Below are 13,687 nucleotides of genomic sequence, written 5' to 3' on the forward strand. Positions count from 1 at the left end.
ACCTAAATTTCACCTTTGACTTTTGGAATCCAAGAACCTTTGAAGCTGTTTGGCAGAAACTGATCAATTCTTTCAAAAGAAGTGATGAAAATATGTCGGGACATCTTTTTCAGATATAAAAGCAAACATTATATGCCAAGGTAAACACAATGGTCCATGAGAAAACTAAACACAGAAAATGAAAGAGGTTCTTCTGGAAAATGTTTACTTGCAGCTTTTAAGAAAGAAACCAAACTCCAGAGAAATGTAAAATCTTGGCAATAATCAAGAAATTGTAATGAGGTATTCTTTTTAGCCTATTAAGTTGGCAAAACATTTTTTAATGGTCACATCTGCTATTGGCAAGAGTGAAACTGAACCATGGTTATACTCAACATGTGTAATACTATGCATCCAAGCGGTAATTACGCTATTCCCCTGACCAATGCGAAACAATAGAAAATACAAAATGTGGGGAAATACACACAGATATTTTCATGTGAGTTTTATTTATAAACAATCTAACTATCCAAAGAAGGGCAAATTGGCTTGATGGGCGTGCGCATGGGCGGCTGGATGGGGTAGGTGTGTGGAACTGGAATGTAGAGGAATTCCCAAGAAGTAAGCACTGTGTGAAAAATGCAAGACGTCTAGAAGGCCAGACAGTTATGGGTGCTGAGATCATTGCAAAAGATTCCAGAGGTCGGTAGAGAGTGATAAAGGCACATTTGGGTGAGGGCTAAATGAGTGTTAGGGGGAGAAAGAGAAATTCCAACATTAATACTGATCGTCATTTATATGCTCTAGGTAGGGCATGTTATTACATTCTGAGCTCTCTCAACAGTGCGATGAATCAAGGGTTTGCTCCATTTTGCAGATGCAGTTGATGTTAAAATAGACAGAGTAACTTGCCTCAAGTGAGGCAGTCTTACAAGAGTTGGGAATTGAAGACTACTGCATCTATCTTCTCCCTACTCACCTGCCAGTTTGTTGTATCCTGGTGGACTAAGGCTTACTGTGATTCTGACAGATATGCCATCAGTATTTCAAAAACCAGTAGTGCCAACCATGGTGAATAGATTTCTGCAGAGCTTCCAGGCTGATCACAGACAAGAAGGGCACAGAGGTGGCCCACTTCTGATGGGTTAGCCACAGACAACTTTATGACTAGCAGGAAAACATCGTCTAATATAGTGCCAGAATATGAGCCCCTCAGGTTAAATGGCACAAAAATATGACTGTAAAAGAGCTGCTTCCCCAATGTAGAGTCAACTGTAATGATATTGGTGGAAGAAACACAGAATCACTAGACGAAGAAGGACTGGTCAGCATTAAAGAGGCAGCATATGATCAAGACCCAGTGTACTGAAGGAGGAAGTACAAGTGATGAGGTAGACATTAGCAGAAGTCAAGAATCCAGGAATTGACAAAATGCCAACTGAAATGTTTCAACGATCGAAGCTGCAATGAGATCGCTCATCAGTCAGTGTCAAGAAATGTGGACCCTCGTGGAGTAACCTAGCAGGCTGACTGAAAGAGATCTTTATTGGTGCCCATTCCAAAGAAAAATGACCTGAAAGAAGTTGGAAATCTTTCAGGACAATGTTAATATCAAACACAAGTAAGATTTTGCTGAAGATAAATTTGAAAATGTGTAGCACTGCACCGACTGGGAGCTGCCAGAAATTCAAGTCAGAGTCAGATGAGGACACGCATTCAAAAGCAAGGATGTTACTTTGAGCACGAAGCTGAGCCTGAGATGCGCCCTGGCACTTTGAATTGCCTCATCTGCATGTGATCGTTGGACATGGAAGACTGAAGAAGATCGGTGCATGCGAACTATGGTGCTGGGGAAGACTATTGGAAGTACAACACTACCAAAGAATGGACAGATCTCTCTTGGCAGAAGTACAGCCAGAAGGCTCCTTGGAGGTGAGGATGGGGAGACTTCATCTCCAGTACCTGGAGAATGACATCATACTTCGTAAGGTAGAGGCACAGCGAAAAGAGGTACCCCCTCATCGAGATGGACTGACACAGTAGCTCCAACAAGGGCCTCAAACAGAGGCATGCATGTGAGGCTAGTGCAGGATCGGGCAGTGCTTCATTCTGTTGTCCACAGGGTCACTGTGAGTCAGGCCCGACTCAACGGCACCTAACAACAACATCACGGGCTGCCAGAAGAATGAACAGTCTATAGCCAGAAGGTTTCTTAGAAATGAGGATGGCGAAACTTTGACTCAAGTACGTTGGACATGTTATCAGGAGAGACTAGCTCCTGGAAAAGAATATTACGCTAGGTAAACTAGAGGGTTAGTGAGAAAGAGAGGTCCTTGGATGAGATGAATTGATTCAGTGGCTGCAACAACGGCTCAACCGTCAGTCACAATACTTGTGATGCTAACACATCACGAGGTGTGTTATTCCTGCTTTTCACTGAACACTTTCCCTGTAACTACATGAAATTCATCATAACTATCAATTCCAGCAGTCACCAAACTGGAATTTACTGAATCATATGCAACTCTCACAGGTACGGCAAGTGTATATTTAAGATCTTGAAAAATACTATCTGAAATACATCACAATGCTTATAGGATTTGGAATGTTTTCCCCCAAATGGAAAAAGGCACAATTCAGAAACCTATAGCACAGAATAGTCGCTAGCACATTTTCCTCCACCAGGAAAGTCTTTCTGTTTTATTTGATAAAAGAGAAGTTGTTGCCAGGGCTTCTGTAAACAACACAGATTTCATCAACTCAGAGTCTGCCAGTTTTGTAATGACCATCTTGTTCTACAAAACTAACTGGTTGCTACCGGGATCAAGAGAGAGGACCAATGTGGTACAGTGAGGTAAAAGTAGTTGGTGCCTAGGTTGAAATTCACCTTCTGCATTTTGTCTAACTAATCTGCATTTGGTAAAGGTAGATCCTCAGCTATTTAAACTCACTGCCGTTGCATTGATTCTGACTCCCAGTGACCCTGTAAGACAGAGAGGAACTGTCCTTTGCATTTCTGAGGCTCCAAGTTTTGACTGAAGCAGAAAGTTGTCTCTGTCTTCTGAGTCCGTGGGGTTCAAAATGCTGACCTCAAGACATAACCCACTGAGCCAGCATACAACCTCAGTTACTTAAGAGTATGTATAATCTTCATTTTAAATAACCTTTAGCATCATCCATTTTTTGGTTTTTTTGTTTGGTTTTCTTTCTAACTTTGGAAATGTTTACATCTTATTCTCATACATTGTTGTCAAAGCCATTCCAATTCATGGCAATCCCATGTGAATCAGAGTGGAACTGTGCTCCTGAGAGTTTTAATTTTTTTTTTATTCCTTGCCCTCATCATTCTCAAAACATTTGCTCCACCTAAGCCCCTGGCATCAGCTCCTCATTTCTACCCTCCCTCCCCACTCTCCCCTCCTTCATGAATCCTTGATAATTTATAAATTATTATTTTGTTATATCTTGCCCTGTCCAACGTCTCCCTTCACCCACTTTTCTGTTGTCCATTCCCCAGGGAGGAGGTCACATGTAGATCCTTGTAACTGGGTCCCCCTTTCCAACCCACCCTCCCCCTACTCTCCCAGTATCACCACTCACACCACTGGTCCTGAAGGGATCATCCACCCTGGAGTCCCTGTGTTTCCAGTTCCTATCTGTACCGGTATACATCCTCTGGTCTAGCCAGATTTGTAAGGTAGAGTTGGGATCATGATAGTGGGGGAAGAGGAAGCATTTAGGAACTAGAGGAAAGTTGTATGTTTCACATTGCTACATTGCACCCTGACTGGCTTGTCTCCTCCCTGAGACCCTTCTGTAAGGGGGTGTCCATTGGCCTACAAATGGGCTTTGGGTCTCCACTCCACATTCACTATGATAAGATATTTTGTTCTGATGATACCTGATACTTGATCCCTTCGACACCTCGTAATCGCACAGGCTGGTGTGCTTCTTCCATATGGCCTTTGTTGCTTCTGAGCTACATGGCTTTTGTTTACCTTCAAACCTTTAAGACCCCAGATGCTATATCTTTTGATAGACAGGCAACATCAGCTTTCTTTGCCACATTTGATTATACACCCATTTGTCTTCATTGATCGTATTATGGAAGTGAGCACACAATAATATGATTTTTTTCTCTTCTTTGATGCCTGATTACTGATCCTTTCGGCACCTCGTGATCACAAAGGCTGGTGTGCTTTTTGCAAGTGGGCTTTGTTGCTTCTGAGCTAGAAGGCTGCTTGCTTACCTTCAAGCCTTTAAGACCCCAGACGCTATATCTTTTGATAGCCAGGCACCATCACCTTTCTTCACCACATTTGCTTATTCACCCACTTTGTCTTCAGTGGTTGTGTTGGGAAGGTGAGCATCATAGAATGACAATTTAATAGAAAAAGTACTCTTGCATTGAGGGAGTACTTGAGTGGAGGCCCAATGTCTTTCTGCTACCTTAAAACTAAACCTATAAATATAGGCACTAGATATACTTCCCCATCCTCATATATAAATATATTTACATATGTACATGCCTTTATGTAGACCTCTATAAATGCCCTTTGCCTCCTAGCTCTTTCCTCTATTTCCTTTGACTTTCCTCTTGTCCCACTATCATGCACAGTCTTCATTTGGGTTTCAGTCATTCCTCTTGGTTAAATTGCCCTTGATCACACCCTACCAGGCCTCCTACACCCTCCTCACACCGATTTGGATCACTCGCTGTTCCCTTGTCCCTGGGTTTGTTAATATCACTACGTTTCACCCCACTTCCCCTCTCCCATGTCCCCCCAGGACTATCGGTCCTGTTGTTTTCTCCTCCAGATTGTTCATCAGCTTATCTTATTTAGACAAATCTGCAGCGATAATAACATGCACAAAAACAGGACAGAGCAAAACCAAGCAACAATATACAACAAAACAACAATGAACCAATGACAAAAAAAACACAATAAGAAAGAAAAGCTTTCAATGACTGTTTTGTTTCTTTTTTTAGAAGTAAATGTTCAGGCCTTTCGTTTTTAACCTACCTTTGGGCAAGCCACCAGAGTATTAACCATTCGCAAGGATGTAAATAACTTCTAATACTTTTTCAAGGTCAGGTAAGGATTCTGGGTAGAATCAAACCACAGATCTTTTGGTTAGCAATCCGGCATATTAAGTGAGTATAGACTTAAATAACCAACCTTTTGGTTAGCAAAAGAGTGTATTAACCATCCACACTATAGGAGGACTGAAATGACTTCTAGTATTTTTCAAAATCAGGTGATTATAAAGATAATCTGCGGCAATTGTGTTTAAAATACAGATTCCCAGGACTACCACTTACCTACTTAATCAGGCTCTCTAAACCAGAGCCTGCGAATCTGTACTTTAAACATCTTAGCCAATCCTTAAGATTGGGCAAATTTTGGAAAGTTTATTAAACAAAATTCCATTTGAATTTTGTGTATGTATTTGAATACAATAAAAGTATGAACAATCCTATAGCTTTATAAACAGTTTTACAATTCACATTCCCTCCAAATGACATAAATGAATAGGGCAGGTTTCCATTGACTATAATTTTCCTTGTTGGCTCTCCTTTAAATATACTCTAAAATCATCTGGCTAGACTTTCAGACTAGAACAATTTCCCATTTATATTTCAAGAAAAGGATAAAAACATGTTTTGCAAAGATCTGGAATTTGATTCAGTTCCATTGCTTACAATGGGTGGGTTCTTGAACAACAAATTTTTAAAATTTTAGCCTGTTTCTCCATTTGTACAATGGATACAAAAATAACCCTCATGTGACAATAACAGGCACCTTCTAGACTGACCCACTGCTGTTGAGTTCATTACAACCCTCATGGCTCAGAAAACATTTGTTTAATTATAGTAAAAAACCTTTCTTATGTCTAGTCAGAATTGACTTCATTAAGGCTTCCTGACAATGTTTGGTTTTACTCATGATAAGAGGAGAAAATATTGAAACTAAAACTTGATTGCACTTGAATCCACAATCAATGCCCATGGAAGCCACACTCAAGAAATCAACATACTGCATTGGCAGAGATGCTCCAGAAGCTCTCTTTGAAAGTGTTTAAAAGCAAAGAGGTCACTCTGAGGATGAAGGTGCACTTGCCTAACCTGGCATTTCTATCACCTCAGGTGTGGAAAAGTTGAACAATAAATAAAGAAGCCAGAAGAAAAATTACAATGTTGACCAAGAATATTGAAAGTACCGTGGACTGCCAGAAGAAAGAATAAATCTGTCTTCATAAAAGTATGGCCAGAATAGTCCTTAGACGCGAGGATGGCTGGCCGTTGTCTAAAGTACTTTGGGCAGGAGAAATCATTTCATGAAGAAGGACAATGTGTTTAGCAGAGAATCATATAAACAGAAGAAACATCCTCAATTGACATGGTTGTCTGATATATATATCCACAACAGTCATTAATAATTTTCTCTCTCTCTCTCTCTCTCTCTCTCTCTCTATATATATATATATATATATATATATATATATATATATATATATATATATATATAGAGAGAGAGAGAGAGAGAGAGAGAGAGATAACACTATTAATGGCTGTTGTGGGCCTTAATGATCTACAAGCACTTTTTCTAATTATTATCTGGATTACTTTCAACAAAAACCCTGGGTTAAGTATCATTATTGCCATACTCAACAAAAGGAGGCTCAGGGAGGTAGTGATCTATCTCAAAGTGATAAATCCAGGATTTGACACAGAGTCCACCATCCGTCACCACTAGCACATGGTAATATGTGATACAGCACACTTTCATATACATTATTGGCATGTTTGTTACATTTGTGTGATGATTTCCCCCCACTAACATTTAAGTACCTATAAGTAACTACAACCCCTTGCCCCACCTCTTGTCTTGTTGGTCCACTTGTTGTACTATGAGTTGTTGGGATGTTGGCAGCTTTGTCACCGGTGTGTCAAATGCCAGCAGGGCCACTCAAAATGAACAGGTTTCAGTAAAGCATTCAAACTAAGAACAGACTACAAAAGCATGGCGATATTACTGTCTGAGGAACTAACCACTGAAAACTTTAGAGACACAGCAGCAGAATATTGTCAGATACTGAAAAACTCATGAATAGAAGCAGAACATTGTCAGAACCAGCACCAGAAAACGAGGCCCTCTGGTCACAAGGCCCTCAACATATAAGTGAAAAAGAGCTGCTTCCTTGAAGTCATCAACTCTGATGAAGTGGATGGAGCAAACCCTTTGGGATCTTCATTTGCACAAATGATGAGGCACAAATCCAAATGAAAAGAAACAATAGCAAACATCATGAGTAATTGGTAGTTGGAATGCACAAACTCACATCTATGAAAATTGGAGATCCTCAAAAATGAAATGGAATGCCTAAAGAGCCACATCCTAGGTGGGAGCTGAAGTAGACAGGAATTAGCAATTTTTACTCAGAAAATCATATGGTTGAACATGCCGCAACGACAAATTCAAAAGAGATAGTGTAGCATTCATTGTTCAAAAGGACATTTGAAGATCTATCTTGAAGTACAGTGATGCCTGTGATAGTATTTATCCATATGCAAAGAAGCCCAGTCAACAACTATTATTCAATTTTATGCACCAACTACTAAAGCTAGTGTTGTAGAAACAGAAGAATTTTACCAACTTCTTCTATCTGAAATTGAGTAAACATGCAATCAAGATGCATTGATAATTATTGGTGATTAGAATGTACAAGTTGGAAACAAAGAGGACAGAACAGTAGTTGGAAAATAGGGCCTTGATGATAAAAACGAAGATGAAGATCACATGATAGAATTTTTCAAGACCAGTGATTTGTTCATACCAAATACATTTTTACAACAAGAATAGTGACTGTACATGTGGACTTGTCCAGAAGGGATGCACAGAATTCAAATTGACTACATCTGTTGGAAGAGACCAGGGAAACACTCAATCTCAACAGTTAAAATAAGCTAGGGGCAGAGTAAGGAACAGACTATCGTTTGCTCATATGCAAGTTCAGGTTGAAGTTGAAGAAAATTAAAACAAGTCAGCAAGAGGAAAACTATTACTTTAAGTATAGCCCATCTTAAATATCTCAAGAACAGATCTGACTCATTGAACACTAATGATAGAAGACCTGATGAGCTACAGGAGGACATCAAGAAAAGGAAATGTGTGGAAAAGGATGGTAGCAACATATGTACAAATGTACTTGATACAATGGATGTATTGATTGTTATAATAGCTGTAAGAGCCCCCAATAAAATGATTTATTAAAAAAAGAACATTCTTGAAGAAATGAAAAAGACAAGAAAGAAAAGATCAAAGTGGGTGTCAGAAGAGACTCTAAAACTTGCTCTTAATCATAGAGTAGCTAGGGAAAAAGGAAGAAATGATGAAGTAAAAAGAACTTAAAAAAAACATTTCAAAGGGTAGCCTGAGAAGACACAGTAAAATATTAAAATGAAATGTGCAAGGACCTATTCTTAGAAAACCAAAAGGGAAGAACATACGTAATGTATCTTAAACTGAAAGAACTCCAGAACTAATTTCAATCTTGAGTTGCAATATTGAAAGATTATATGGTAAAATATTGAAAGATGCAAGAAATATCAAAAGAAGATGGAAAGAATCCAGAGTCACTGTGCCCAAGAGAAGTGGTCAACATTCAACCATTTCAAGAATCAGCATCTGAGCACGAACCAAAGGTACTAGAGGAAGACATCCAAGCTACACTGAAGGCATTAGCTGAAAATAAGGCTGTGGGAATTGACAGAATGCCCCTTGAAATATTTTAGAAAGCTGAAGCACTAGAAGCACTCACTTATTTCTGCCCAGAAATTTGATAGATAGCTATTTGACCAATTGACTAGGATTGATTACACATCCAGAATTGTACCCATTTCAGAGAAAGGTTACCTAACAAAATGCAAACGTTATAGAGCCATATCATCAATATCACATGCAAGTATATTGTTGCTGAAGATTACCCAACAACTGTTGTAGCACAACATTGACAGGGAACTGCCGAAAAGTCAGTCCAGATTCAGAAAAGGACATGGAACAGGAGATAACGTTGCTGACGTCAGATGGATCTTGGCTGAAAGCAGAGAATAGCATAAAGATATTTGCTTTTGCTTTATTGACTGTGTGAAGGCATTTGAATGAGTGGACCATAAGAAACAATGAGAATTCCAGAATGCTTCATTGTGTCCACACAGAACCTGTACACACATCAAGAGGCAGCAGTGCAAATAGAACAAGGGACTACTGAATGGTTTAAAATTAGGAAAGGTGTGTGTCAGGGTTATGTCCACTTACCTTCCTTATTCAATCTATATGCTGAGCAAACCAGAGAAGGTGGACTAAATGAGGAAGATGGTGGCATTAGGTTGGGAAGGTTTATTCATAATCTGTGGTTTTCAGATGACACAACCTTGCTTATTGAAAGTGAGGAAGACTTGAAGCACTTGCTGATGAAGATCAAGCATTGCAGCCTTCAGTGTGGATGACAATTCAATGGAAAGAAAACAACAATCCTCACAACTGGACCAATAGGTAGTATCATGCCAAACAGAGAAAAGGCTGACGTTGCCAGGATTTCATCTTTCCTTGATCCACAATCCATGCTCATTGAAGCAGTACTCAAGAGATCACAGATGCCTTGCATTGAGACCATCTGCTGCCTAAGACCTCTTCGAAGTATTGAAAAGCAAGGAGGTTCCTTTGATGACTGTGGCAGTTACATACGCTACTGTCAACTTGAGGAAGGGATGGAGTCTAGCTTGTCAACCAGGTCACAGCTAGATGACCTCATTTGGAGGCACAACGGAGATAAATAGCTCACTGGAGACCAGACACTCTCTCTCTGCTTCATCTTCCTGCTGGTGAGACACATGGAGCTATGCTGATGGAGCCAGAGCCCTAGAGCTGGAGGAGCCATGTGGAGACCCCTACCAGTGCTGAGATGCTTCAACCACCACTGGATCCACAAGACTTTCTACCCACTGGCCTGTGATCTTCCTGTGATGCATTCGGCATCATTGCATGTGTTATATGTCTGAAGAGGAATTTATAGACTGGTATTAGACATATGGGATATTTAACTTATGGACTTGAACTGGACTAGGCAGGGGTGTTTTTTAAATATACAATTACTCTTTGATATAAAGTTCTCTCTTACACATACACGAATTTCTATGAATTTCTCTAGTCAATCCAGACTAACATAATTACCGAATCATTTTCAATCACTTCATATGTATGTGAAAGTTGGACATTGAATGAGGAAGACAAAAGAAGAATAAGTGAAAGAAGACAAAAGAAGAATAAATGAATCACGGTGCTGGAAAAGAATTTAGAAAGTACTATTGACTGCCAATACAACCAACAGAATACAGCTAAAAATCCCTTAGGCAAGGATGGTGAGAGTTTGTCTCACTTATTTCTAATATGCTATTAGGAGAGACCAGTCCCTGGAAAAGGACGCCATGGGTGGTAAAATAGAGAGGCAATGGCAAAGAGGAAGACCTTTGAGAAGATGGATAGACACAGGGCTCAAACGCTGGGTTCGACCCTAACAATTGTGAGGATGGCACAGGGCAGGGCAGTGTTTGGGTTTTGGTACTCAGGGTCGCTATGTGTCAGAATGATTTGATGGCATCTAACCACCACGCCAATTCCTATTTTCTCTCTCTGAGGGGAAATGCAGAGAGCCGATAGGCATTTTTTTAATTCGCTGCGCTTAAGAAAATGTGATGCTTATTGTTTTTGTTGTTAGTTGCTGTCAAGTCAGTTCGGACTCATATCAACCCCATGCACAAGAGAAGGCAACACTGCACAGTCCTGCGCCATCCTCACAATTGTGCTTATGTCTGAGCTCATTATTGCAGCCACTGTGTCAATCCATCTCATACTGGGTTTTCCTCTTTAGCTGCCTTTCCATGTTACCAGAGTGTCTTCTCCAGGGATTGGATTCTCCTAATAATGTGTCCAAAGTGAAGTCTTGCCATGCCAAGTGCCATTAAGATGAATCCATCCTCACAACGTTTACATTGGAACCTTTCCTCTCAGGAACATTTCATACACCGTGAAATAAGTTAACCTATGTTACACACTCTAGTGTGTCTTAACTTTCAGTCGTTATTACTATTGTTTCCAGGCTATCCACACGGCACGTGATACAGGCATTATTTTATATGTTACACATAAAGGACTTAAGTTCTCAGAAGATCAGTGATTTATATTGGATCATAGAGCTAGAAAGACCATGAAAGAAGACGGACAATATGCATGTAATTAGTTTTACAACACAGGGGTATTACGACACAAGTAGTAACTGCCTGATGCTGAGCTAGTGGTTATACAGAGAGTTCATGTATTCAGTGGGGAAACCAGAGGCCACTTTTCAACCAATGTTCAAAAGTCAAAAGTCAAGTGAATGATTGACAATATTGATCAAGTCTTATACATATATACATACACACACGTATACCCTAGTATATATATCCTAGTCTGTATGTCTATATATGTGTGTGTGTGTGTGTATGTATATAAACATTAGGGTCTATGTGTATTTTCTTGAGCACTTTAACTATATACATTCTTTTAGATATTCTAATTCTTACCATTCTGCAAGGTAAATAGTAACTTTCTTCTATGAGATAGAAAACAAATTCAGAGAAGTTAAGTCCAAAACAAGCATGGAGCTTGGCTCAGAACCCAGGCATGCTGGGTAATAGATTATAGCATGCTCTACTCCCCAGACTTGCAAAGGAGAGCACCGTTCAACGGGAAGATGGGCTGTGGCTGACAGAATGTATGCCAGTCACTTTACCGACGCAGTAACTGAATAAAGAATGAAGTAAATACATAAAACCATGTATTTGCAAGATCATTTGAGGTAGGTTCAGAAGATAGAAAGAATAAATTGGCACCAAGAGACCTTGCTTCAACTTCCTGAAGCTCACCTTGAACCATATTTACTGTGACTGCCATCCCTTGTGCACAGATGTCCCCTTATACAGATGGCTTCAACTTTTCCGGGGAGCAGCATCACAGGTCACCTTGAGTTGGAAGGCAAATGGTCCTACACCTGTCCTCTGAAGGCAGAGATAGTCAGCTGCTTCCAGTCAGCCCTTTACAGCTGCAGACAGCAGCCAGACCCTCAAGAATGTTCTCTCCTTCAGCCTGAACGTTCCACCCCTCAAAGGATGGGTATGCTAGGTTGCTCCACACATTCGTCACCATCACGAGACAATATTCTTCAATAAATGAAAATAATGATAGTCTACACCAAACAATTCATGAAGCTTTATTATAGAACAAAATAGATAACAGAGATAGAAGTCCTTGAATGGTGAAAATTTCAGTTCAATTTCCTGGTTAAGTGATAGGCGACTGCGACACTCTGCCCCCTTAGTGAAGCTTTGTTTTTGTTTTTTTCCCATCCCCATGACGACACTGGCATCTGGTTGTGGCTTGGGTCTCAGCAAATCCATCTGGCTTCTTTGGAGTATGAAGTCCAACGTCAGAACAAGCCGCTGTCCCCAGAACTCTGCTTGCTCTCTGCCCACACCTGACCACGCAAGGCAGGTTCTGATTTGGATGATACCATTGCCCGCAAATCACACGTTACGCAAGGAAACGCACAGGCTTTAAGAAAAATCCAAAGTTTATTGCAAATTGTATTTCGCTTCCCTTCGTTCTTCATTTTTACAGGATTTATTGATATCCATGATTTTTTCACAGATGTACTTGTTGACTTTGGAGAGTCTCTGTGCGATTTCTGTTTCATCCACAGTTTCTTGTGCTATTCTGTCGTACAAGCACTCTAGACGGGGAGGAGAGACAAGAAGACCAGGGATTAATGGTGAATTTGAGCAAACTCTCAAAGGGAACTGAACTTTCTGACATGGTCTCTGAATACCAATCCATGGATCTGGCACAGCCAATTTGTACATTTTCATTACAAAACATACTTCGGAATATTTATCAAATATGCATTTGTGCTCTAAAGATAATGATAAACACTACAGTGTTCATAATCTAACTTAAGGAACAGGAACTATCTCTTGGAAGCCCCCAGAGGCCCCTGCTAATCTCATCTGGCTCTTTCCAGAATCCTATCAATCATCTCCTTGATTTTTCTGCATATAAAATATATTTAAGAATATATATCCCTCTATCCATAATAGATAATAGAGATGGAAAAAAACTGGTTACCAAAAGTGCATTGAAGAGATGACTGAAGGCGATTAAAATAATAAACCTGACTTGATCGGCTAAAACCTTGTCACTTGGTCCTCTCTCTGATGCATGTTGGGCCTGGTATGGTTTTCAACATTTTCTATGTTTTGGGGCTTATTTTCATATTGGGGTTTAGCTCTGATGTATTTTCTCATTGGGGTAACCCTCTTGAAATTTCATTATATATATATTTTGTGTTTTTTTTGTATATGAAACTCAGGATTGATGTACCTATAGAAATGGTGAGCAGAACAAGGGACCCTGGGTGGGGGGGGGCCTACAGTGAGTGAGGGGGGTAGTAAGGGGGAGCTGATATCAAGGAGTTCAAGGAAAAAGAATATTTTGAAATTGTGGCATACATTGTAAAATACAGCTTGATGTGATTAAACTATGGAATGATACAATATCCGTATTAGCTCTCAATGAAATGGTTTTGAAAATGAAAAAAGAAGAAAAAATTC

General features: G+C 39.9%; 2 protein-coding genes across 2 annotated transcripts in view; both read right to left on the bottom strand.

The window, feature by feature from the left end:
* Positions 1-13,687, bottom strand: part of AGBL4 (AGBL carboxypeptidase 4) — a 1,434,684-nt gene that overhangs the window by 296,027 nt on the left and 1,124,970 nt on the right. The window lies entirely within an intron of this gene.
* Positions 12,653-13,687, bottom strand: part of BEND5 (BEN domain containing 5) — a 54,221-nt gene continuing 53,186 nt past the window's right edge. Inside the window, exon 6 of the mRNA XM_075539737.1 lies at positions 12,653-12,810. Within this exon, the coding sequence (XP_075395852.1) occupies positions 12,653-12,810 (158 nt within the window). The remainder of the gene's footprint in view (positions 12,811-13,687) is intronic.

The sequence above is a fragment of the Tenrec ecaudatus genome, chromosome 1, assembly GCF_050624435.1.
Source record: "Tenrec ecaudatus isolate mTenEca1 chromosome 1, mTenEca1.hap1, whole genome shotgun sequence".
NCBI lineage: Eukaryota > Metazoa > Chordata > Mammalia > Afrosoricida > Tenrecidae > Tenrec > Tenrec ecaudatus.